The 27,946-nt window shown below is 45.5% G+C and overlaps 1 protein-coding gene across 4 annotated transcripts in view; it reads left to right on the forward strand.

Moving 5' to 3' along the window:
* The window catches only part of SLC39A7 (solute carrier family 39 member 7), a 35,860-nt gene extending 8,201 nt beyond the window's left edge, over positions 1–27,659 (forward strand). Inside the window, exons 1-8 of one of the 4 annotated variants that reach the window (XM_085620006.1) lie at positions 10,088–10,234; positions 13,725–14,200; positions 16,740–16,908; positions 17,391–17,471; positions 17,818–17,952; positions 20,203–20,346; positions 20,791–20,987; positions 25,319–27,659. In XM_085620006.1, coding sequence (XP_085476132.1) covers positions 10,105–10,234; positions 13,725–14,200; positions 16,740–16,908; positions 17,391–17,471; positions 17,818–17,952; positions 20,203–20,346; positions 20,791–20,987; positions 25,319–25,570 — 1,584 coding nt within the window. In that variant the 5' untranslated portion in view covers positions 10,088–10,104 and the 3' untranslated portion in view covers positions 25,571–27,659. Of the gene's footprint in view, positions 1–10,087; positions 10,243–11,048; positions 11,071–13,724; positions 14,201–16,739; positions 16,909–17,390; positions 17,472–17,817; positions 17,953–20,202; positions 20,347–20,790; positions 20,988–25,318 lie in introns of those variants that run through there. The other 3 variants (XM_085620076.1, XM_085620153.1, XM_085620222.1) reach the window with 3 other exon arrangements.
* The last annotated feature ends 287 nt before the right edge of the window (positions 27,660–27,946 follow it).

A 27,946-nucleotide genomic window follows, 5' to 3' on the forward strand; every position in this document is an offset into this window, starting at 1 on the left:
AGGGAGTGAGCAGGGGTTATTTTAGACGTGTAATCTCCTGTATTCTGCCTGGCTTAGGTGCATACCCTAGCCAGCCAGAAAACCCATTTCTAGCACTCAGCTCCTGTCTTCAACATTCTCTTTTTCCTAATCACAGTTGCTGTGTTCCCATCACCATAGATTTCCATCCCCTTATTTGCTATAGCCTCCTTCAGTCCAGTTTTCTTAGCCATTCATTTTTGCTGCGTCCTGACGGTGTTAGTATGGGAAACAACCATTACAACGCAGTCATTACAACGCACTACCTTTACAACGCAGTCATTACAAAGCAACATCCTTTACATCGCATGCCATTACAACTCAGCCATTACAATGTAGGTCACTACAACGCATGCCATTACAACCCTTGCCACTACAACGCATTATAAGGTAAGTAATGGGAAATAGTCATTTTTACCCCTACACTATCCAACACTTACCCTACTGTTGCACTCACTGCATTGGAAATAGTAATTTTTACCCCTACACTATCCAACACTTACCCTACTGTAGCACTCACTGGAGTTGGAATAGTAATGTTTACCCTTAAACTATGTAACACTTACACTACTGTTGTCCTGAAAGTATTATGCGTTGAAATAGTATGTGTTGTAATGGAATGCATTGCAAGTGTAGTTTCTGAGGATCTACGCGGCAAGAAGGAAAGATGGCGTCAGTGTGAGCGGTCGCAGCGGCGGTGCTCTGGGACACTGGGCTGGGCTGTTCTACTCAGAAAATGCTTCCTACAACCTAACCGAGTGATCAAGACCCCCCGCATCCTGCATCCTACATCCTACATTCCACATCCACATCCAGCATTTTTTGGAACTACCTGTGTATTGATTTCATCGGCTGGGCTGGGTCTGGATTATATTAGCCTGGATTATATCAGCCTTGCTTTGAGACACTGTGATTCGCTATTATATATCGCAGCATCGAGAGCTGCAGGGGTAGAAAGAAAACCGGAGGCGCTGATCTATGCTGCGCTGATCTGTGCTGAACTATGCGGCGCCCCACATGAATATCACCACGAATATCGTATACTGGACAATAAATTAAAACGAAAGTCCCAGCTTGACCTCGATCTCAGCTCGACCTCAGCTGCAAGTTGCAAGTAGCTTTACATTTGATATTTGGCATTTGGCATTCAGATGGTACTGCTTTCGTAACGAATTGCGTAGCAGAAGGGTATATTTGTTTGTATTACCTGTGTTACCTGCTATTGACTATTTCGCTGATTGCTACAGTGCTTGCCTATCCTCTATTGTTCGGAGCTATCCTCCTCAATCCTCCCCATACGGCTTTTGGGCAGAGCCCCCGTGGTTATGTAAAAGTGTTGATTGTCTATTTGTGATCGACTGTTAAAGACCTCTTGTGCCTAATTTCCTGGCCGGTGCTCCTTTGTTAAAAACCTTGTGCTTTCATACCTTCAAAAACTTAACCATCAAACTTAAAACCCACTGGCTGCAGCAACGTGCCCGTATCACTTTTACCGTCCTTCTCTACGCCCGTGACGCCGGAGCTTCTCCCCTGTCCGCTTCCCTTGGCTCCCAGACGTCATCTGCAGACGCGAGAATACCGGCCTCTTAACCTCACGCGCGCTGCGTGTTTCAGCGCGTCCCACGTGTCCCATTGCCAGGGAGACGCTCTGCGCTGGAAAAAAAAAAGGGCTGGGAAAAGCAAATGGTGCTTAGGAGTGGAAGCAGCACTAGAAACAGATTAAAAACGAAGGAGAGGCGGTGTATTTCTCAATCGCTCCCTGCAATTGAAACTGGAGCTGGAGCTGGTACCCGGGTTTCTCCATCTGTCTCATCTGCCTCATTGTTTTTATCTGGGACTGGGACAGTGATTAATACTGTTTCTGTATTTGTATGTGTGTCTATATCTTTATCTGGCATACCGGCAAAACCTCAAGTGAAATTTCAAATAGGGGAGAGCTACCCTCTCAATACTGGCTCCTCACAGAGAGAGCTGAAAACTTGTCTAAAGGAACTTAAGGGCACGAAAAGTCAGAAGAGACGCAATACTGTCCTGAAAGAGTTCTATTGCAGGTACAAGAGAAAGTTCCAGGGAGGAAGTTGGTGGGGTGTACTGACGCCAGTAATCTATCAGAAACGGATTGTGACGCCCTCTAAGCCCTCTAAAGCCTCAGATATGGAAAGGAATACCAGAGAGAACCGGAAGGACAAGGAGGACAGAGGGAAAGGGCTCACCCTGGAAAAAGAACAAAAAGGCCAGAAAATAGAAACAGGGGCAGCAAATAACGCCGCTTTTAACAAGGAAAAAGGGGACGAAGCAGGCGAGCTTTTACAGGGAGAGATATCGAACCTACAAGACCTTGAGAATGCAGAAATTGAGCTGACACCTGCCCAACATACAACTAACAGACATAAAGGCCCCGAAACCAGAGGAACCACAGCAAAGGAGAAAGACCTGGCAAAAGACTCGGTAAAAGACCTGGCAAGAAATGAGGTTCAAGAAAAAGGAAAAATTCAAGATAAAAATATGGAAAAAAAACTGGAAAAAGAAAGAGAAAAGACCAAACGAAAGGAGAGGGAAAGAGAAAGAGAAAGAAAAGGAGAAAGAGGCTGGCAACAGGAAGGAGAAAGGGGGGGAAACAGAGGAAGATGCCAAATTGGAACTAATGGCTAAAAAAGCGCAGAGATTACAGACGATAAAAAACTTAAAGGCAACTGCAAAAAACACTGGCATAATTGAATCATCACAACCAAGAATCTCTAATATATTCAGCCCTCTGCATAAGGATTGCCAGAGTGATGCAACAAACAATGGGGAAAAAATACAGATCCAAATGCAGAATAAGAACTCTGAGGAGTGGAATGTAAGCTGCAAGGATGTTCAAAGTATGCCCCCAACCAACTTGGAGGAAAGTCGAACTATAGTCACCGGCGAAGGAATTTGGAATGCTGACTCAAATTTGACCCAGGAAGAGACAAGGGCATCTATAGAGATAGACGCAGCAACAATAAATCAGAGAGAGAAAATGGAGCAATTGGATCCAAAAAATCTGAACCAGGAAATGAAGGAGCTGATCCCCTTCCCCAATTCTCCCAATTCGCAAGATCCTCCGGGGGGGAAGAAGTACATTTAGCTAATCACTCTCTCTCGGATGAAGACTCTGAATCAGAGGTATACGAAACAGGGATGTCTATCTCTAGTGACTCAAGTCAACTGAGCAATTCAAGAGAATCAAGTCCAAGCGCGCGAAGGGGAGCCGTATCTCTGGAGATCTCTGGCTCCAATGATTCAAGGGGTTCAAATTTTTTGCCAGACCGGACTTCTCTCACGCCACCGTGGAGCGAAGATGGAAAATGCGTCAGCTACTTGGACCGTTTGAAAAAGCTGGAGCAAAAGTATTCCTGCAAAATCCGGCACGCCTGAAAATTATATTTAAAGGTGCAACAAGAAGCTTTAACAGTGAAATACAGGCGGAGGACTATCTTCGGGAAATCTCAGAGACAGCCTCTCGAAATCCAGGGAAATAATCTAAATCAGATATAAAGACTCGTAGTAAAAGGAATATATAAGATTAATTAACTATTGCAATTTGTATCTAGTAGAAGGTATACCTTGGGGAAGCGTGGACTTTTAGAAAATTTAGGCTTTGGGTCAACTATAAAAGATAAGCATATTATTTATACTAAACTAGCCTAGTTCGCAGGGCCCGCTTGCGCAGATGTCGCACCCCTGGTCCAGACAGGCCCAGGTAACCTTCAAAGGTGGTGGTGGGTGGGGGGGGAAAGGGGAGGGGGGAAGGCCGGACAGGTTAGACATAAAGGGTAGCAAATCTATGTCAAAAAGGAATAGGGAAATACTTACAGAGATCACAGGAAACCAGAACGTCTGGGATTTAAAATATGGCACTTTTTTATTAGTAGCATGGCTGGGATAAAAAGATTATCTCTGAATATTTGTGGTCTGAACGATCTTAAGAAAAGGCAAATGGTTGCAATTGGGCTACAAAACTGGGGAGCTAATGTTGTATGCATGCAGGAGACGCATATTGAAGGGTCCCAGAGCTGTTAAATACACTAGGGTATAAACTGGTGTGTGCTACTTCACAAGGTGTTAAAATTCGGGGGGTTGCTATTCTGGCTAAAGGGAGTGGATTGGTGTTTAATAATTCTAAAACTGATAAGTTTGGCCGTTGGGCTATCACCGAATGCAGTTATCAAACAGGGCAAAAAATGACAATTTGTGCTATTTATGGGAGCAATACAGATGACCCCGGGGTTTTCGATGAGGCATCTAACGAACTATCACACTGGCCTCTTCCGGTTTTGGTCTGTGGGGACTTCAATATAAACCTCCCGATCAACTGGTCCTTAAATGATGACTGGGTCTATAAAGGACGTAAACCTAAAGTATTCCACTCTCTTAAAGATCTGTGTCTTGTACATGGACTTGTGGATAGCTGGCAGACTTCAAATATTAACACCGGTGACCTTGGCTATACCTTTTATTCAAATCCACACCGCACGCATGCCAGAATCTACTATATTTTACTCTCAAATTCACTCATCAGGAATTCCCAACCTGTTAAATTGCCCCGGGTACTATCTGACCACAACCCCCTTTTCTGCACACTGACTATTAGGCTAGCTAAATCAGAGCCTACTCTGTGGTCATTTGAAAAAGCATTACTGAAGGACCCTCAGTATTGTATCCACATGAAAGACTGGATACCCAAGTTCCTAGCAGAAAACATTAATAGTACATCAATAGAGGTTGTTTGGGATACGTTGAAAGCAGGGGTCCGGGGTGAGACTATTTCATATTCACTCAGAGCAAGCAGACGAGAGAAAGAGGAGTTACGGAGGCTGCAGGATGAGCTTATGTTAGCAGAAGTAGGACTCATTAGTGTCACTAGCAATATAGACACAACTGGGGATATCTCTAGTACCTTAGCCCAAGTAGCAGTTGCCAAGGCAGCAATCACTAATATGTTTTCAGATAAGGCAATCCGGAAAGCCACGGCACGAAAAGAATTAATATATGAAGTCAATGAGAAAGTGGGCCATCAATTGGCGACGCGATTGCGACAACAGGTCAATGCTAATCTAATAAGGGAGATTGTAGACCCAGTGGAAGGCCAGTTAAAAGACCCAGAGCTGATTAAGCAAGCATTTTGGAGGTTCTATAAAGAACTATATATACGGACAATGGCAATGGAGACACCACAGAAATAGAAAGGTACTTAGAGAATTGTGAAGTCGTAAAGCTTGAGGTAAACACACAGCTGGCTCTAGAGGAAACTCCGAACATGGAAGAGGTATTGACCGCAGTCAAGAGCCTCCCTAAAGGAAAGGCAACAGGTCTGGACAGTATACCTTCGGAGTTCTATGGCACATTTATAGACGAAATTAAACACATATTTAGGGATTTGATTATTCATATTTTCTCCGGGGGGGAACCTCCCAGTTCCTGGTCCAGGGCCAAAATTGTGATTTTCGCCAAAAAGGGGAAACCCCCAGAACATTTAGGATCATATCGTCCAATAACCCTTATAAATGCTGACTCTAAAATATACTCCAAAATCTTGGCAAACCGAATTGCACCCATAATACATAATGTTATCGTCAAAAGCCAGCACGGTTTTGTTCCTGGAAGGTCAACGATAAATCATATCCAGAGGGTTATTACACTTTTTGACGGAACAGAAACTACAGGAGACCCTATGGCCCTGATCCTTCTGGATGCAGAGAAGGCCTTTGATAGGGTCTCCTGGCAGTTTCTCTGGAAAGCAATGGCAATGATGGGATTTCGAATCAAGTTTATTCAGGCGATACAAAAAATGTATAATAATCCTAGGGCTGTTGTATCTGTCAATGGAAGCCTAACTAAGGAAATCGCCGTCTCCAGGGGAACTCGCCAGGGATGCCCTTGTTCGCCATTGCTCTTTGCAATATATATAGATTCTTTTATTCGCTATTTAGAGAAAAACAATCATATAACCCCCATTATATCACAGGGGTATGCAACAAAAACATTAGCATACGCTGATGATATTGCTATAGTTACTGCAGACCCCATAGTAGCAATGCTGACCATTGAGGCCGAGGCCAGGAAATTTGGGCTGGTCTCTGGCTACGCGCTAAATCAAGGAAAGACACAAATTGTTTTAAATCAAAAAATTGTGATGGATGATCCTAGGGTGGTGAAGGGAGCGACATACCTGGGTGTCACAATTTCTTCCAAATTAGAGGAAGTTGTGGACATAAATCTTAAGCCAATGCTGAATACGATACAAAAGGATCTACGACGGTTAGACAATCTCCACCTGTCCATTATCGGAAGAGCAAATGCAATTAAAATGGTGTACTTTCCCAAGATATTATATTTATTCAGGGCAGTTTGCCTAGAGTTTTCTAACCAGTGGTTTACAGTAATGGAACGTACTTTCTCTAGGTTTATATGGTCATACGCTCAACCCCGTCGGGCATATAAATATCTTACCCTTCCTAAGGACAGAGGTGGGTTAGCACTTCCCAACTTAAGGAGATATTACTGGTCATGTGTACTACTCTACAGTAAGGAATTATTGCAAGGGGGGAATAACACAGAGGTACATACCGCCTCAATCTTTCAGCTATTGGTGGGGAATTCCTGCTATGGCTATTTTTGGAGGCACATACACGACAGTTACCACAAAAAGGTCAAATTTAAGACTCTTTATAGTTGTTTTAAGGTATGGAAGGCTGTAGAAAAAGCGCTAGGAATAGGACGATTCTCATATTACACTCCGGTACTAAATAACCCAATTCTTCCACCAACAATCTTTAAAGATACCTGCGTTAATAAATGGTATAATTTAGGAATAACACAATTAGGGGATTTTTATACTAATCAGGGGATTAAATCTTTTGATGTTTTGAAGGGAGAATTTGGTTTAGACTGGCGGGATTTTTTTAAATATCTCCAGATTAGGGACTTCCTAACTCACAAATCTGGAGTAAGAACACTCTGGGAAGAATCTTCTGTAGTAGAGAGAATTATACATTCTAAGAAACATTCGATAGGTGGAGTTTATGTGTCATTGTTGGACATGTTCCCTGATGATCTAGATAAAATGGCAATGAGGTGGCAAAGTAAACTCGAGATTTCTAAAGAAGGATTTTTATACTCCTATCAGCTAGCTCAAACCATTCTTATTTCTACCAAACTCCAGGCACAATTTTATAAAACCTGTGTTTTTTTCTCTATTATACACCTGATAAGATTGCAAAATGGGGAACCGGTAATGGGACTTGCTGCCCGAGATGCAACCTATTTAAAGCAGACTCCATCCATATCTTTGCCTCTTGCCCAGTGCTAATACCTCTGATACAAGATATAGAGAGGTTCTTAACTTCTGTTCTTCACAGAAAGGTTGTCTTGTCACCAGAGGCAATGGTACTTGGGGTGGAAGATTCAGACAATCTTGAGAACGGTCACGATTTTATATTTGTTGCTATGGCCATTTGGCGGCTATGTCTAGCCTCGGCTTGGCTAGACCCGCTACCACCCATTTTTCAACAGTGGCTAGCTAGGCTTTTAGCGGTGCATAATATCGAGATAGCTATATATAAGCGGAAAGGCAGAAGGCGACGTGAAATGGGCATGAAAATCTGGACTCCGCTCACACTCTGGCGAGATCTACAAATCTGATTTATTATCAATGCTGTAATGTATTTATGTTATTGCGTTAATTGGTTTTTTGTGAAGCATGGAATATATTTTGCAAAATTTCCTATAATGTTTATTTAAATATGACAAACACAACGTAAAGTTCATGATGATAATGTACAGAATGTTTACCTGTCCGAGGGGGGGGGGAAAATATGCTAAAATCAATAAAAATATTTAAAAAAAAAAAAGCAAGTGTAGTTTCTAAAAATGCGTTGTGATGGCATGCACTATAAATCATGCGCTGTAATGGATGTTGCGATGTGAAAACAGCATTGTAAAGGCATGCGTTGTAAAAGTTTGTGTTGTACGTGTTCTATTCGTTAGTACACCAACTAGTCTCTAATTATAGACTCACCAAATTTGCATGTGCAAATCATTTTTTGCAGACTTGCCTACTTTCCTCATTTTATCATGAACCCAGGCAAAAAACGTACATCTTTGTAACACCAATTAATTCTTATACCAAAGTGTTTCTCCAGCATTCTAAATATGACACTGTGTTCTCCTCCCACCTTTGCAACTGGTAGTTCCTCAACGATGATGCAATTGTCCCTTCCCTTTATAATAATATAATCCACATTTGTAAAGCGCGAACAATCACCTGTAAGGGTCTCTAGGCGCTGGGGGCCGTCGGGAAGATTAAGCAAGCTATTGACCAGAGTCACCTGGTGCTGGGCTAATCTGCCGCCGGCGCCGGAGATCGCACCATGATCCCCAGATTCAGAGTCAGTCGCCCTGGCCGCGGCGCCACACCTCTTTATTGCTAGTTTACATTGGGGAAAATGTCTCTTCTCCAATCATGATCAGGTAGGAATCATACATCTTTTCTGATCCTTTCCAACGCAGATGCCCTCTAGCTAACAAGAAGAAGAAAGGAGTTGAGACATGCTGCTTGCCGCCATTGTAAAAACTATAATTCAATATAACAGACTAATTTATAAAAATAATGTTCAACTTCAGACTGTAACCATCTGTCTAAAGAGGGTCATTTGCTCTAAAGAAAGCCAAAACGGCTTTGTGCTTAATCCATTCTGCTATATTTAGCTGCATATAAATTAAAAGTCCAGCTAACACCTGGGTGCATCACCAATAAATGTTGCCCTATCATTCATGCACAAGAGAACAACTTGCCCAACGCAGTGGCAGTTGGTTCAACTTGGAAACTGCATTTCACTGCTGCTCATCAAATGTAAGACTGTGCCACTCGAGGACCAATAATTGCCAACAATGCAACACCTACACTGTCGCACAATCTCGTGCTGGAGTGGAAGGCAGACCACAACATTTTCCAAATTGCACCATCGAGATGGTTAATGCTTGCACGACTTGTTTTAGAACTCAGCATGTATTATTTTTAATGACTTTAAAAAATAAATTAAATCTCTCTAGAAAACCCAAAAGGTTTTAAAGTCCAGTTTGTCCCACGCTTTCTCAGGATTTGCGTACAGGGTTTTGAAAAAGACACGAAGGGAAAGAAGACAAGTTCAATATGTTTTGTCCTCTAAGACAAATGAAGGAGCGCCACCTCTCTATTGACTAATCCACTTCACAGTAACACCAGGCCCTAATCTGACCTAGACTGATCATTGTATGCCAATGGCCTTCAGCAGTTGCCATATATATGTGTTCACACACCCCTTCCAGAAAGATTAGCATAAACTCCAAAGCTTTAAATCCGATACCTCAAAGTCGACTCAAGCAAAGTTTCAAATTTGTAAGAGAATCCAAACCAGCACATCAAAGGTATCGAGTCAAAGACAAAACGATTTGTACTATTCTTAATATCGTGGTATTCAGGCGCGCAACACCCATTGGACTCAAAGGGCTTCACCCCCCCCCCCCGTCGTGTGCGGCAGCCCGGGATGAGACACCTTCCCGGGCAAAAAAGCAGCCGCACCCGAGCACTTCACAGGTCTTTAAACGACCATTTGCATGTTAATGAGGCCTTGCTGTTGTTTCACCCCTTCTAAGAGCCCCTACAGCTCCACTCTGACAATTGCTTAAAGTTCAGCCCCCCCCGAAATTTTTGCTCAGCCGCCCCCGAAATTTGGCTCTAGTTGCGCCTCTGGTGGTATTGCCTCGATTGTGTCAGACAAACCAGTCCGTATTATCTACTCCTGAATTTTTCCCTTCTGTTTCGAGTACAAACCATTTCTCATCTATCAGTGTTTCAGATTATGTTAAGAGTTGGGATGTCCTCCGGACTATGTTCATAGCACATATAATAATAATAATAATACATGATTAAACATGCTGGAATTTGAAAGCGCAATTCGGTGAGTCAATAATTGACAGGGGTCTTTAAAGTACAAGACACATAGACCCGGATGTCCGGGTCGAGGTCACTTCCGGTCTTTGTGACGTGTTGGTTCTATGCCTTCGCTAAACTGGCATGGAATGAATACTTCCGCCCCGCATTATCGCCACTTCCGCACCTGGCCCCGCCTCTATCCCCGAAAGCCCCGCCCCTTGGCTGTGTCTGATGTGCTGCTGCCACGTCTGTGTGCGAGAAAGGGAGCCGGAGCCGGTGAGAGGGTACAGCCGGGGCAACGAGAAAGGGGTGGGAGCCCTGAGCTGGAGGGGGGCACAGGGCAGGGAGAACACAGGGAAAGGCCCAGGAGGGTGTGGGTAAATGGGGCTCAGACATGGGAGGGGGGGGTAAGGCTCAGGTAGGAGGGGGTGGCACGTGCTGGCCAGGAGCAGTATCTTATAGGAGTGTACATTGCACCCCCCACCAGATCATGCGATCCCTCAGCGACGTGACCCCTGTGCATCCATCCCTAGCCTTGTGGACCGTAAGAGTTCTCTCTCCAGCTATGTGACCTGTGTGCATCCTCCTTCCAGCCATGTGGCCCTTTACATCCCCCCGGAAGCCATATGGGCCCAGCCTTGAGGACTCTCTGCTACCCCCCCCCCCCTCCAGCCGCTTGCCCTCTGTGCATCCACCGTCCAGCCTTGCAGAGCCTATGCACCCCCTCCAGTTATGTGACCTATGCCCATCCTCCTAGCAGCCATTTGAGTTCTGCACAGCCCCCACCAGCCTTGTGCAACCCCAGCCATGTTGACAATGTGCAACCCCACTCTAGCGACGTGCCCCATCTAGCCACGAGGGCTCTGTCCATCCCCATCTAGCCACGAGAGCCCTGTCCATCCCCATCTAGCCACGAGGGCACTGTCCATCCCCATCTAGCCACGAGGGCACTGTCCATCCCCATCTAGCCGCGAGGGCACTGTCCATCCCCATCTAGCCACGAGGGCCCTGTCCATCCCTTTCAAACCACATGGACCCAGCCACAATATCCCATCATCTCTTTGACACGTCTGCTCTGTCGTCATAAGTGCTTCAACGCCTTGTCAGAGGTGGTAAGTGCCATGTGAATGCAATAACAAAACAATTCAACAAGCGGCTCATCTTTGCCATATGTCCCCTAGTTGTAATTATATTTATATAGTGCTTACTACCCCTGATGAGGCGTTTTAGGCCAAATAGCACGCTACTCCAGAACCCAAGGTTAGTGGTTAAGAACGTTTTTATTGTTGGTAAGTGCAACTAGTCATGTGCTGTCAGAAGGCATGCATTTACTCCAGTTACTTTGTGATAGATTATATTAACTCCAGTTGTGTGCTCACTAGTGCTATTTGGTTTCAGGTTTATGATTGGGTGAGATAGGCTGGCGAGATTAGGTAATGTTGGGTTTCAGGGATAGGGTTTAAAAGCGGAAAGATTGTGGTCTGTGAAATGACGTGTGACAATTGTAAAATTACAATAAGAGACATCAAGGCAGATCAGCATGAGATTGAGAGGAGGCTATACCCAGAAATAGAAAGCATGCTAAGGATGGAAAGTAAGAAGACGGTCACTCTAATGAAAAGGAAGGCGAGGAATCCAGCAGGATTAAGTCGAGGTCAATTTTTCATGAAGGGTTTTGGAAATATAGTGGGAAAAGGCTGTCTAAGTCAGCAAGTAATCGGAGAATGTAAGCTATAGAAAGAAACATGATATATAGCTCTCCAAATCCGAAGCAGACAGCGTAAACATGTGATCGTGTGTGTGCACATCATTTAAAAATTAAAAGCCCTAGCCTGTTGCGTCCCAAGCCTAGAACAGCTTGGGACGCACGGGAGTTTGTTCTCTTGCGATTCACGGGAGTTTGTTCTCTTGGCTTGGTTTATAGGTGTTGGGCTTTTTAATTGGCACTCCTTTTAATTGGCACTCCTTTTTTGGGTGATGGAACAGATCACACCTGTTTTCCTTTCGTGTACATTTAATACAAACTTGTGAACTCAAATATATTAATAGAATATATGTATATATTTTAATAGATTCATGGTGCAACTCCGGTCCTGAGGATGGTCTCGGTGATTGTTCTTCAAGAGTGAGACCGAAACGTCGACGCTGTGACATTTTTTTACATAATTAACAGGCATTTGAAGCCGTGTAAAATCTTTTTGTTTGTATGGATTAAGTTCAATACATAGCCAAATGTGTCGTTGGCTTTGATTTGTTTGTAAATAATGTCATTGACTACTGCTAAATGAGATCGCAAATAAGACAGTAGTTCTATGTTGCCGTACATGAAATGTAAAGTGTATTGTTTCACCACTTTACTGGATGAAAATATTGAAAATATTGAAAATACAAATTTATTTTTGTTAAAAAAAGTACTAAAAATGAACTTGGGTCATTTTTGAAAGTATATTTTGTGAGTTTCTTCCTTTTTTTGAGTTCAAAGAAATTGAGACATACCGTTAAGACACTGCCTTATACATAACCAGGGTGTTTTCTTATTACTATAGGGGCTGTTATATATTCTTTTTTTCACAGCCTCGCTGCCCAATTTTGTTCTTTGCAATCTTGTTAGCTGTGGTTTTACTCCTAAAAACTTTGTTTTCTATAGTTGAAATTCAAAAGAATTAGCCACATGACAGCAATACCTTAATTATAGATGTCAGTGAAATCTTCGTAAACTCAAATCAGTTACTAATCATTTGCAAATTCAAATTGGGTTGTTGGTGGACGTCCTGTCCTGGTGACATCCCAGGTACAGCTGAAAATGCTGTAGAAAGTTATTGGTCACCTTTCCTAGACCTGCAGAATCTGGGGTCCTAGATATAACCGCATGCTCAAATAGTCGTGACACAGATAAATATCTTCGTACTTGGCATTATTTGAGGAGTGTGGTTTACCGCGCTCTTTGTAGGAATGTAATGCCCATCGCAAACCTACCATTGGTCATTATGTGTACCATGTAATGAGTTTGAACAGACATTACTTTGGCCCTTGCCTCAGCGAGTTAAGGGCCTGGTGCTGACTTGTGATAGGCAGTGCTCAAGTTTGGCTACCTAATATAGCCAACGTAGCCTGTTATTCTTCCTAGCCAATGCACTGAATAACATTTGATTATTTGATGGTAACACCTAATAGCAAGACTGTGCTGTAAAAGACTGTATTGTTAAAGGTCGGATTGTGATTCCACACTAATGCTATATTGTGCTCTAAACAATCATGGTAATATGTTCAATGCACCTTCCTTGAGTCCAGCCCGAGTTCCTCAGTTTGAGGATTCCACGTCTCACTGCACTCAGAGCTTATTGTGTAGGCGTTATGGGTACCTTAGCACCAATTAATGGCAGCTCCTAGGCAGTGGGGTGCCATCCTGAGCTTTAGTTGAGCTGTGCCAAATATCACCTATCTTAGCTGGCTCGGCCTGGAGTTTTCTGCTCCTGGCCATTGTCATTGTGTTTATAGCCTTCACTGACAGGCATACGGTGCAGTCACCTATCACTATGGGGTACTTTCTTCACTCGGATCTTCCCGACCACTGTGGGTCAGTGGTAATTTGCCTGTTTGCTCATCCTGAAGTCCCTTGCGCTTTAGGATCAGTTCATGTTATGTGTAGTCTACTGTGCATCAGGGTGGCCTTTTACAGTAGCCGGGGAATTCGAAGGTTGGGACTTGTTCATCAATTTCTGGTACTGCTCACATTTGCTAATAGCTTCTTTCTCTCCACTCTAAGGAATGGCAGCATCAGTTGGCAGAAGGAGAGCGTGGCTGTGTGCCATAGGTACAGTCCTTGTGACTTGTGCTGTGCTGAGTCAAACTGCGAGCGGACAAGGCCACTCCCATGAAGATCTTCACCACGGACACAGTCATGCCCACCATGGTCACGCTCACGCGGAGCCACACCATGGACACTCCCACGAAGACATGCACCACGGACACAGTCATGCACACCATGGACACTCCCACGAAGACATGCACCATGGACACAGTCATGCCCACCACGGCCACTCCCATGAGGATCTTCACCATGGGCACAGCCATGCCCACCACGGCCACTCCCATGAGGATCCTCACCATGGGCACAGCCACACACAACAAGGGCATTCTGATAGGGCGGACGCACCAAGTCGCAGCAGAGCAACTTCAGAGGAGACTACCCAGAAGCTCACCGGGAAGGAAAAGCTGGACCCAGTGGAGCTATGGACACATGTTAGTATTGCCTCTCACTTTATTCGTATTTTCTGCTACCTTCATACATTTACTTTCTGTCCTCTTTGTGTCCCTGTCTGCTCTCCTTTTGTGCATGTGCAGTTCATGATCAGTAAAATATGTGGGTTGTCTCAGAGTTTGAGTGTCTATTAGTGCTAATTGCTGGTTCTAACCCCATGCAAGAGGCCTAAATCCAGCACTGCCTTGTATCTGTTCGACACCCAGAAAGAAATAATTAAGTGATTTATGCTGACGGTATGGCTCAGCGAGCTGACCTCTGACAAAATGCTGTGTTCTGGAGTTTGGATCCTTCTGGGCAGACTGCCTTCCAATCTTCTGAGGTTGGCAAATTGATTAACATAAATGAGGTAATAGTAACATTTGTTTTTCCCATGTTTTAGAAGCGGTAAATAAATAGCATGCAGCACTGTATAGAAAATGTGGTATTTTGAGTGTGTCCATGTTACACTGGATTAGAAACTGGTATGAGATCAGGACTCCAACTGACTCTGCATCGGGCACAATAGCAGCAGGTGCAGCCCGATAACCACCAGGGCCAGTAGAGCCGAAACGTATACACTGGCTCCTTGCGGTATAGATTAAAGATATTCGGGAAGAAGTAAATGTAGCAATCATTAACTTCTGCATCTGAAGGCAGTGAACTGAGTGTGGCAGCGCTGTGGGCTCTGTTATTGAAGCAACTATTGCGTGCAGTATTCAGATTTATGCCTGGAAGGTATTTAAGTGTTGGTTGTGAAATTTGTGTACGCTTCTTGCTGTGGTGCCACTGACTATGATTTTCATTGTTCCAAGACACACTGTGCCCCAAATTTGGTGGATGGTACAGTTAATTCAATATATTAATTCCGTTGTTTTCTTTATTTTATGCTCCTTATCACTGGGACAATTCGCCCTTTTACCTTCACTTCTGCACAATGATCTGTTGTTCTGATGATGCCCCTTTAAATCATCATTAAATCCACATGGATCCATGAAAAAAAATCTGATTTGTTTGGATTATACTGTGATACTACTGATTATTTCTGTACTGGTACTTTGAGCCTGTGGGGTCCATTTTCATACTTTGCATGCACACGTCTTGTACCTTTTGCACTTCATACACGTGAGATCACTTGAGCACTTTCCCTTCTTCTCCTTGTGTCTGAGCAGCTGAGTTACTTATCACTTTATAGCTTTAAGTGCTGTGTCTCACCACATGGCCTAAGTTTACATCTACATTTACTGTTTTCAAAATATGTTTTACCTATACCACAAGGAACCACTGTATGTCTTTGGTGTCTCTGAATTGCGCCAGAAGATGGAATGAGTCGAATCTGAACTCTTTAGTCTCTAGATGTTATGTCTAAAGATTTTGTGGTCCAGACTAGCCTTTGAGAGAGAATCTGCATGTAGTGTCCATTAAAAGTTCATCTTTCAAAGGCAGCCCAGAAATGTCTGGGAAACATTGACAGACCGTCTTCAGTGGCCCCAAGTGCACTGCTTTAGAGGGGAGACTGGCTGGAATGACGGTACAGTTCTGTGTTCATGCTTCGAAGTGGCTTCTCTAGAGGGCACCGTTCAGTACGATTGGTCATGTTGCCCTTTCACCATTAACTTCTTCCTGTAACACTAAGGGGTGATTTCTAGACTGAGGCCTTGCATGGAAGTGCACAGGTGCTTGTGTTCTGGTGCAGATATCTGAATAGTCAGCCAGACTGACCTCCCCTCGCCTCGAAGGACTCTTTGGCTCTGTCACTGTATGTGTGGTATTCCTTGGACCTCCCCTCGCCTTCGAAGGACTCTTTGGCTTTGTCACTGTATGTGTGGTATTCCTTGGACCTCCTCTCGCCTTCGAAGGACTCTTTGGCTCTGTGGCTGTTTGTGTGTTATTCCTTGGACCTCCTCTCGCCTTCGAAGGACTCTTTGGCTCTGTCACTGTATGTGTGGTATTCCTTGGACCTCCCCTCGCCTTCGAAGGACTCTTGGGCTTTGTCACTGTATGTGTGGTATTCCTTGGACCTCCCCTCGCCTTCGAAGGACTCTTTGACTCTGTGGCTGTATGTGTGGTATTCCTTGGACCTCCCCTCGCCTTTGAAGGACTCTTTGACTCTGTGGCTGTATGTGTGGTATTCCTTGAACCTCCCCTCGCCTTCGAAGGACTCTGACTGTGTGGCTGTATGTGTGGTATTCCTTGGACCTCCCCTCGCCTTCGAAGGACTCTTTGACTATGTGGCTGTATGTGTGGTATTCCTTGGACCTCCCCTCGCCTTCGAAGGACTGTTTGGCTCTGTTGCTGTATGTGTGGTATTCCTTGGACCTCCCCTCGCCTTCGAAGGACTCTTTGGCTCTGTCGCTGTATGTGTGGTATTCCTTGGACCTCCCCTCGCCTTCGAAGGACTCTTTGACTCTGTCGCTGTATGTGTGGTATGCCTTGGAAGCACTCACCTGTGTAGCGCAAGAAACCATCTGCCTTCCTTGCTCCTTGCCTTTAATATACCAATGGGCCTATCTTCGTGCTCTACTTTTTTCCTCTCCTCAGGCAATCGGTGCAACGTTGCTGATCAGTGCGGCCCCCTTCTTCATCCTTTTCCTCATTCCGGTGGAGTCCAACACTTCCAAGCACCAGTCGTTGCTGAAACTGCTGCTCAGCTTTGCCTCCGGGGGGCTCCTGGGCGACGCCTTTCTCCATCTTATCCCACATGCCCTGGGTGAGTACCTCCTGTGCCAGATGGCTTCCCCCCAAGAAGTGTTTCCTGTGCAAGGGAGAGTGTCTGGGAGCTGGAACCTAGAAATATGGTGGCCCTATAGTACAGGCATTATAGTCCTATAGTCGCCACATTGAAGACCACTCTGTCTGCTTTGTATTGGTAAAAAAAAGTAACCCTCTGTTGGAAAATTACTAACATTTCAACAACCTGTTTCTTATATTTTTGGCATAGAAATGTGTGTGTTATAGTCTTATTACCATAGGTCGCCCTACAGGTTGTCGTGATTAATAGATGGTTAGAAACCCAAGCTAGCCAGAGGCTTCTGGAGTTCAAAGGATCGTCCACCCTTTGCACCACTCAGCAGAGCGCCTTCCTCGGTGTTTGTAGACGGGATCAGGCGTTGTTTGCTGAAACTCTCTTGTTGTGGGAGTTTTCTTTTAGGTAATACACCGGTCTTGACCTGATTGCCTGTCTCTTCCTAGTGCCGCACTCTGTCCAGGAAGAAGGTGGCAGTCACTCCCACGCCGAAGAAGATTCCCATGGCCATGGACACTCTCATGGAGGTAAAATGGCTGACCGTGGCACTTGGGCTCACAGCAGCAACACACAGAGCTCCTCTGGTCCTGTCAGTTTCCTTAAATGCCGCGAGAATGCAGATCCGTATCTGCTCGTCCCCCTTGGGTCTGTTGCAATAGGTGGTGCTGCCCCATGTGCACAGAGATGTTCGTTTAATGTGCAGCAAAGAGATGAGGGTGGGTTAAGTAGCACATCATCGGCCCAAGAAGTTTGGCGGGTGGGTACCCTTGTAGACAGACCGGGGAGGTGGTATAATTTACAGTCCTTAAACTGGGGTCTATTTTTCTCTTGTTTTTTCATATGAGGTTTTCCTTTTCCTCCAATCCCCCTCAGGTCATGATCACCTCCAGATGATGTCAGTGGGTCTGTGGGTTCTGGCTGGAATCGTGGCCTTCCTTGTGGTGGAGAAGTTTGTGCGACATGTGAAGGGCGGCCATGGCCACGGGCACGGTCATGCCCATGCTGATGGTATGTACTAAAGGCCGCAGTGCCTTTGAGGAAACAATGCACCTGTTCTATTTGTAAAATAGTTTAGGGATCCCACCTGCGACAGTCCTCTCGGGGTCGCTTACACTCCACTTCTCATCTGAGTACCGATGTTAAAGGGTGCTTAACTGCAGCACCATCTCAAAGCTAGTGATTTGGGCTACCCAACATCTCCTCGAGAGGAGGTTCTCTTAGTTTCTCCTTTTTGTTCATGGCTTAGAAAGCTGACGGCCTATTTCTTCTATTATTATTAGAATTGCATGAAAAGCAATAGTACAAGAACAGCGAAATGCGAGACATTAGTGTGTACAGTCAAGTGAAGTCCGCTTTCTTAGTCAATTCATGCAATCGTCTACATCACTAATTTGCATTTCCAAATTTAAAAAATATTATGCGTGGAGGGACTGATCTCTGCATTTCAAAACAGTCTCTGCAAACTGCAGGGAGCACAAAGAGGGGTAAAGGAAGTAAAAGTGAGAAGGAATGTGGGGGGGGTGCTGGTCTTCTAGGGGATGGGACACTGCGCCCTTTAGGCTGTCTTAGTTCTGTGCACTGGTCAGTTGTTTCGAACACTCTGCATACATTCAGTGGGGCTCTCATCTGGGCCCAGTGGGTGAGAATGTAGATACCTTTGCAACGGTTCCCAGATGGCCCTGGGCCGGGACTGTACGGGCATCAGTTCCCATTCTGCTGCCCCTGACCTAACGCTGCGTCGCTCAGCCAGTCATCAGCCCGGGGACAGCGGTGTCTGGCCCAGCGCATGGCCACCCTTCTCTTAGCAAGCAGCTGAGCAGCACGCTTCCTGCGTGGGGCCGGCACCGACCGCACATGTCCCAAAGAACTGTCCGAGGGGATCGCTCAGATTCGTACTCCAGCATTACATTCAACGCAGCAAAGACACGCACCCAATAGCTTGCAACATCCAGGCAGGTCCAAGCTAGATGCAGAAAGTCAGCCTCCGGTGCCTGGCATCTTACACACCGTCTGCCTCCGGTGCCTGACATCTCTCACCCCTCACGTCTTCAGTCAAACCAGCCCTATGTAGCCAGACAGGGGTTCTATAGATGCGATGGAGGAACTTAAAATGGATTAAACACAATCTATAGTTAGGAAAGAAGTCTCTAGCCTGCACACTGCAGTAGGCCCATTGCCCTTCCTTCAGGGGGGGGCACCTAACACCTCCTCCCATCCCCTGCATGCTGCCGGTGTGCACATTGGCGCCTCGCGCTGCATCCCCGCACACAGCCGGGTGATGAGTTTACGTGGTGAAGTGTTATTTACAAAATCCCTGAGGACCTGAAACGCGGGTGTGCTGCCGGAAACGAGACGTATCTCGCTCTCAGTGCAGCGCGAATCTGGAAGTAATGTAATGTAAGGGTATATTTATATAGCGCGACTATCACTCCGAGGGAAATCTTGGCACTGAAACGGAAACCAGATATGGAAACCCAAAGCTGGTTTACTGCTAACGGTAAAAAATAGGAGCTCAGATCAGAGTTTTGCAGAGTGTGTCCGGTGCACCGAAAATCCAGGTTTTTAGTGCCTTCCTAAACAGGGACTCGGATGTAATCTGGCGAAGTTGTGGAGGGAGTTTATTCCATGCCTTTGAGCCTATAACTGTGAGCGATTTTCCTCCCTTCGACACCAGTCTGAAGGCTGGTATTTTCAACAGATTGGCATTTGCTGATCTTAAACTTTGGGAGGAAACATAGCGCTTAAACCCAGTTCGAAGCTAGTGGGGGCCTGAGGAGGTGAAGTCCCTAAAAGTGATAAGGATCTTGAACAGGACGTGTTTGTGAATTGGCAGCCAATGCAGAATATCTAGTGCCGCTGATGCGGATGACCTCCTGGGCCACTTCAGTACCAGCCGTGCAGCCGCATGCTGGTCCATCTGAAGCTTGCGCAGGACTGATCTATTAGTTCCTGCATAGAGGCTGTTACAATAATCTAGCCTGGAAGTAAGTCATTCTGTCAAGCAATCCGTTATCCTCATCCGTAAGATCTCCCTCAAGCAGCGTGAAGGGCCCCTTGGGGAACACATCCCCCATTATACGGATTTGGAGCTTGTCCAATCTCCGACACCCTCCTGCATCCTCAAGGAATGGCAGTTCCAGGTGCCGCGGTAAGGACAGGGAGGCGGGGCCTGTTGCTTTATTTAGAGCGTTGTGGTAGTGTTTCTCTGGTGCAAATAAAATGCACTGTGTGGACTAATTACATGCCTTACCCATACAGGTGCAAAGGTGAGCTCAACCGAAGAAGATGATGGCGATGGTCCGGATAATAAAGCAGATGGTGTGAGACAGAGGAAGAAGGGCAGCGGCACAGACAAGTCCAAGAGAATCTCTCCAAAGTCGCAGGAAGCAGCGCCAGGAAGCGGTGAGAGGACTGGAGTCGAGGCCTAAAGCAGGGCTGAATTTTACAATGGGGCCTTCCCTTGCATACCTCTGTACCAAAAGGCATGTGAAGGCAGTATGTTAGAGGTCTGGATACCAGTGACAGTATATGGCTGTTTGGAGTGTGATTGTTGGTGGGTGGTAGATTGTCTCATTGAGTAGGCCATGCACTGGGGAATTAGTGGCTGGATTGTGTTGTAGTGACAGTGATGATTTTCAGCACCGGGTACTGAGCCTACAGACGGGACAAGGTGAGGTAGGTTGTTGGTTCTAGCTGTGATAGGTGACGTCTGTGTAAGGGGCCATAGTGGTGATATTGATGGAATGGTTATGTGTATGAATGTGTTCTAACGGGGACCGTGCAGCAGGGCAAGTTTTTTCATGATGTGAAAATACATCTCATAACCGCTGTTCTTTCCCACTTCAGAAATGAAGGTATCTGGATACCTGAACCTTGCTGCTGACTTCACCCATAACTTCACCGACGGCTTGGCGATTGGCGCTTCCTTCTTGGTCAGCACCAACGTTGGCATTATCACCACTATCACCATCCTGCTGCACGAGGTTCCCCATGAGATCGGAGACTTTGCTATCTTGGTGCAGTCCGGCTGCACCAAGAAGAAGGTAAGGATATCTGGAAGTCTTCAGCTGTGTCTTGTGTGTCCTGTGTACTGTCTCACTTTGGTATGTACAGACCTCCCAGTATGTGTTTCTGTAGCTCATGCAGTACCCGCTCATCTCTCATCCTCTACAAATTTCCCTAACTTGTTTCGGGCATGCACCTCAGTCTGAATCCTTTTGGTTATTCACTTACAGCCTTACTCGCACTTTAATCTGGTTCTCCCTAGCCTTCATATAAGGCGCCACATCACCTCTTTCTTACTCCTTCTTTTTTGGTGCCATACCAATGATCACTTGAGACCAGAAAGACTTTTTAGCAGTAGAATCCTTGCACTTGTGTGTTATACTATCCTGTTAAAAATACTTCTGAAGTCTTCATTCACCACTTGAACTTATTATCCAGAGCCAGTTCCTTCATAATGAGACATACAGTGAGGAAAGGAAGTTAGAATGCCCAACAGAAGAGCCATTTCTAAACTCTCAACCTAATTTTCTTAAGGAAGCATGGTGCACTGGAAGAGAATTCCGGTTTTGGCTGGTAACGCCAAGAATCTACAGCTGGCCAGCCCATTTTGGCAAACTTGAGTATAGTCATGAGTGTAGTGGAGGAAGAACACCAGCTCTGGAAAGTTGACATGGTTTGATAGACCCCTGAATGAAAGACCACTTGTGATCCTTCTGATGGCCCTGAATGAGAGGCCACTAGTGATCCTATGATTGTCCCTGAATGAAAGGCCACTTGTGATCCTTCTGATGGCCCTGAATGAGAGGCCACTTGTGATCCTATGATTGGCCCTGAATGAAAGGCCACTTGTGATCCTGTGATGGCCCTGAATGAGAGGCCACTTGTGATCCTATGATTGGCCCTGAATGAAGGGCCACTTGTGATCCTATGATTGTCCCTGAATGAAAGGCCACTTGTGATCCTATGATTGTCCCTGAATGAAAGGCCACTTGTGATCCTGTGATGGCTCTGAATGAATGGCCACTTGTGATCCTGTGATGGCCCTGAATGAATGGCCACTTCTGATCCTGTGATGGCCCCTGAATGAATGGCCACTTGTGATCCTGTGATGGCCCTGAACGAATGGCCACTTGTAATCCTGTGATGGCCCTGAACGAATGGCCACTTGTGATCCTGTGATGGCCCTGAACGAATGGCCACTTGTGATCCTGTGATGGCCCTGAACGAATGGCCACTTGTGATCCTGTGATGGCCCCTGAATGAATGGCCACTTGTGATCCTGTGATGGCCCCTGAATGAATGGCCACTTGTGATCCTGTGATGGCCCTGAATGAATGGCCACTTGTGATCCTGTGATGGCCCTGAATGAATGGCCACTTCTGATCTTGTGATGGCCCCTGAATGAATGGCCACTTCTGATCCTGTGATGGCCCCTGAATGAATGGCCACTTCTGATCCTGTGATGGCCCCTGAATGAATGGCCACTTCTGATCCTGTGATGGCCCTGAATGAATGGCCACTTCTGATCCTTTGATGGCCCCTGAATGAAAGGCCACGTGTGATCCTGTGATTGCCCTGAATGAATGGCCACTTTTGATCCTGTGATGGCCCTGAATGAATGGCCACTTTTGATCCAGTGATGGCCCTGAATGAAAGGCCACTTGTGATCCTGTGATGGCCCTGAATGAAAGGCCACTTGTGAACCTGTGATGGCCCTGAATGAAAGGCCACTTGTGAACCTGTGATGGCCCTGAATGAAAGGCCACTTGTGATCCTGTGATGGCCCTGAATGAATGGCCACTTGTGATCCTTTGATGGTCCCTGAATGAATGGCCACTTTTGATCCTATGGTTGTCCCTGAATGAAAGGCCACTTGTAATCCTGTGATTCCCGATATAGCAAATATTTTATCGTCTTCATCCAGACATAACTTTGTTCTTCAGAATCTTCACATGATGTGAGCATTTACAAACAAGTACTGAAAATGGATTTCTGTGCCCTGACTTGCACAGAATCATTTGGGGGCCCATCCAGAAGCCCATCTAAGCCAAGCCACAGGTTTGCCTCCCGAAGATCTCCGTTTTATCTGCATTGATTTTTTTAGTCAATTGCTGCCCTTCGACTACATATGTGGATGTTACGGAGTGTTGGAATTGCACGCCACACAAAGGATCTCCTCCCAACTGAGTATCATCAGCATACATAAAGGTTCATACCTCTTGAGGAAATGAGCTTGGCCTGAAGACTTTCATACAGATTAAAGAGGTGTGGTGAGTGACCACACATTTGAGTGAGGTATTTATGGCAGAGAAAAGTAGTAACCTAACTGATTAGCAAACAGTGAATTGAGTCAAAGCAAGCAAGTGTTATCCGTGAATTTTGCCTCCTCAGACAACTCAATAGGATGCTATCGTTGACAGTGTAAAATGCAGCTGAGAGATCTAACAATCCCAGCCTGCTGATACTGCAGCGACCAGCAGCTAGCCTAAAGTCATCAAGGATGGCAAGCAGCACAGACCATGCAGAGGGCTGGGTATACCCTGCCTGGATAGGGCAAGGTATATCTGTGAATTACATACAGCTGAGCAGCAACATGATCTTCCAGAACCTATGCTTTAGCAGGCACCGATGATCTAGGCCTAAATCGACAAGATGTACAATAGTCACTCCTTCACATTGTTGTCCTTCAGAGATTAGGGTGACAGGCCAAGGTCCATTGGTGGTGTCGCATGAGTTTCCCCTACTATTTTTGAGTGCCTTTGTGATGTCTCATTCTATCAGCGTTGGGGCTCTTGCTGATTCGAGTCATCTTGGCCCTTTGTCTCTGTCTGCTCTCCCTACGGTTGAGGTGCTGCAGATTCTTAATTGTTACTGACTCTCTGCCTTGAACTTCACACAGGAAGCTAGGGTACTAATAGGACACCTTGATCCTCTGACCCCATTTTCCTTCTGCCCAAGCTATAATGCTGCAGCTGCTGTGTCATTCTCCTACCAGGCTAAGGTTCTTCAGCAGCGTGCACTTCACCCTGAACTTTCCTGTTTCCTTTTTTTCCTTTTCTTCTTGGCAAAGGCACTGCAGCGACTCACAGTAAAACCTGACACTATATACATTTTTCCTCTCCGCTGGCCCTGGTGCTGCACCGACTCACAGTAAAACCTGACACTGTGTACATGTTTCCTCTCCGCATGCCCTGGCACTGCAACGACTCGCACTAAACCCTGACACTGTGTACATTTTACCTCTCTGCATGCCCTGGCGCTTTAGCGACTCACACTAAACCCTGTCACTGTGTTCATTTGACCTCTCCGCATGCCCTGGCGCTGCAGTGGTTCACACTAAACCCTGACACTGTGTACATTTTTCCTCTCCGCATGCCCTGGCACTGCACCGACTCACACTAAACCCTGACACTGTGTACAAGTTTCCTCTCCGCATGCCCTGGCGCTGCAACGACTCGCACTAAACCCTGACACTGTGTACATTTTACCTCTGCATGCCCTGGTGCTGCAGCAACTCGCACTAAACCCAGACACTGTGTAAATGTTTCCTCTCCGCATGCCCTGGTGCTGCAGTGACTCAGTAAACCCTGACACTGTACATGTTTCTTCTCCTCAGGCCCTGTTGCTGCATCTGCACACACAAAACCCTGACACTGTGTACATGTTTCCTTTCCTCTTCCCCTGGCGCTGCAGTGGCTCTCACAAAACCCTGACACTGTGTACATGTTTCCTTTCCTCATGCCCTGTGGTGCTGCAGTGGCTCTCACTAAACCCTGACACTGTGTACATGTTTCCTTTCCTCATGCCCTGTGGTGCTGCAGTGGCTCTCACTAAACCCTGACACTGTGTACATGTTTCTTTCCTCATGCCCTGGCGCTGCAACGACTCACACAAAACCCTGACACTGTGTACATGTTTCCTTTCCTCATGCCCATGGCGTGGCAACGACTCACACTAAACCCTGACACTGTGTACATGTTTCCTTTCCTCATGCCCTGTGGTGCTGCAGTGGCTCTCACTAAACCCTGACACTGTGTACATGTTTCCTTTCCTCATGCCCTGTGGTGCTGCAGTGGCTCTCACTAAACCCTGACACTGTGTACATGTTTCTTTCCTCATGCCCTGGCGCTGCAACGACTCACACAAAACCCTGACACTGTGTACATGTTTCCTTTCCTCATGCCCTGGCGTGGCAACGACTCCCACTAAACCATGACACTGTGTACATTTTTCCTCTCCGCATGCCCTGGCACTGCAGCGACTCGCACTGAGCCCTGACACTGTGTACATTTTACCTCTCCGCATGCCCTGGCGCTGCCTGCAGTGGTTCACACTAAACCCTGACACTCTACATTTTTCCTCTCCGCAGGCCATGATGCTGCAGCTGACCACGGCGCTAGGGGCCCTGGCGGGCACCACTTGCTCCTTATTGGCAGAAGGCATTGGTGAGGCTGCTACAGTCTGGATCCTGCCCTTCACAGCCGGTGGCTTCATCTACATTGCAACAGTGTCAGTTATCCCAGAGCTGCTCAAGGACTCGCGGCCCTTGCAGTCCCTCATGGAGATCTTGGGCCTCTTGCTGGGCGTGGGCATGATGGTGCTCATTGCTCAGTATGAATAAGAACTGTACGCCCTGGTTCTGGGCCTGTGACAGCGCAGAGGCCAGAACTGTATTGTGTCCTTTCGCGCAGGACACTGGGTATAAAGCTGAACTCTTCCCCTCTCTGAGGAGACTGAGGTTACATGTGAGGGTTTTTAATGACTTTTCGCTAATATTTTTGGAATCAGGACCAAATGCTTGCCAGCGGTTAGGCTATCATGACAAAAATTAAAGGAATACTTGCCTCTTTGTCTTCTACCCCTAAAACAGGTCCTGGAGAGAACGTTTGCGCAACACGACGTCAACCCTGGATCTTTGGGCTGATGGGGTCAAGTCCTGGTTGTAAGGGACTATTGTGGATCATATAGTGATATGTAATATTAATTTTCAGAGAAATGTGTGTTAACTAGTTTTGGGGTTTCTGTGTTAAGTAGGCTGAAGCTTTCCTTTAACAGCCAGGAACCCAGGGTGAAATTACTTTCTTAGAAAGTTACATTAATTAAACTACCAACACTGTTCCACATTTAGGTGGGTGAAGTGGAGGTTTGATGGGGAAACCTGTTTTCTTTTGGCATTGGGAGGGAATGGTATTTTTTTACTCTTTATTTTTGTTCCCGGGCGACCCACATTTTGTACAACTCTAGTCTAGAGCCCTTGTGAAATGCATATGATTCTGAAATCTGAGAAGGTGGTGTTAATAAAAAAACAAATAACTAATAATAGTGATGTTCCTCGATTGTAGATCAGAAAACCTCAACAGGTTTGAGCAATAGTTCAATTGACGTTGAGGGTTAGAGCTTGTTTTTAATACAGCACCTATGCCACTACCAGGCGAGAGCACTGAAGGTTGCAGAATGTGAGTGATTGGCACAGGAACAGGGCTGGGGTGACAGCTGGCTGCTCCTGTTTGTGTTCTGTTGTATTTAGCACTATTTTCCTAGCGCAAAATGCGTCCTTGGGCCCACCCCTAGTGCGAAACACGCATTCACACTTAAACACACACATAAATTAAAACACACGTAAAAAGGCGTGCCTAAAATCATGGACACTTAGGTGAGATAATACTTGTCTGCTGTATAACTTACTCACAACACATTACCTTGCTGTTTGTATACTTTGAGTACCACATAAATATACTTTTAGGTTAATACACGGTTTATAACAGAATCTCCATACCATTCTTTTTCACAGACCTTCCAAGACATGATACCTTACATAATATATTTCCCTGTTATTGTCTACGGAATTAATTCAAATTAGCAACCAATCAACCACCACAACTCTGATCCTGTTGAACTAGAAGTCAACAATACTTGTCCCTGCATTCATACCTAAAACCTGACTTGCACCAAAAAACCCACTTCCATAGTCCAATGTTTTAATAAACTGAAGGGAATCTAGCAGCATTTAGACTTAAAAACATTTATTCTTGATTTTTTTTTTTTTGTTCTCTTTTAAAACTGTAAATGTAACAGTTTAGTTTCTGAAATTTTAAGCCTTCATTGGGATTACTATTCTAGTATTATTTATTTTTGGCGTTTGGATAATCGGATACTGCTCAGTACTCCTTATGTGTATACACAAGATGAGGAGGGCAGGAGAGTATCTATAGGTAGTCTTTGTGTGTATGCTGTTTTCTGTCTAGATCTTTCATCACTTGGAAGAGGTGGGGAGTCAGAGAAATCTCTTTATTTTAAACCACATGGGCAAATACAATTTATTTTAGGTAACAGCAAAAATTAAATAATGCTTGAAACTCCTCAATTTCAAATATGAGTCTGTGTATTTTAACACCATTTATTTTTTAATATTATGGGCGTATGCAGAGAGTGCAGCAGCTAAAAAACACAATAAGTCTTGTATGTCATTGACTCCATGACCCCAGGAGAGCTTACCATCTTTTTTAAAGCATTCCAAGCTGGAGCTGTATACTCTTTCGCTGGTGTGCAGAGACCCCCAGTGGTTGGTGTGATCTCTGCGCTTTGTAGCCTGAAAAATTGTTTTTTTTAAACTTGAAGACATGTTTAATGTTTTTTTAAATAATACTCTTATTGAATTGAGTTTGTGGCAATCACTATTATTAAACATTGCACTGTGTGAATTCATGAAATATACAATTTGACTATATTTATTGGTGACTTTTTGTCTAAGTCAATCGGTCTGCTTTATGTTATTTGCTGACCCCTTGATAAGCCCACCGCTCTTTATATTTTGACCCTTTCACAAAGCCAGTAGGTCTACCTTACTTAAAATAACACCTTTTATGTAGGTACATGACATACCCTTGTGTGGTGGCAGGGTGCTGGGCCTGGCCCCAACCCCATGCCATGCACTACCGGGAGTGGGTTTCTGCAGGTGTTTGGACATAGAACAGGCCAGTCCCTCTATCCCTCGCCA

Source organism: Triturus cristatus, chromosome 1_1 (assembly GCF_964204655.1).
Source record: "Triturus cristatus chromosome 1_1, aTriCri1.1, whole genome shotgun sequence".
In the NCBI taxonomy this organism is placed as follows: domain Eukaryota; kingdom Metazoa; phylum Chordata; class Amphibia; order Caudata; family Salamandridae; genus Triturus; species Triturus cristatus.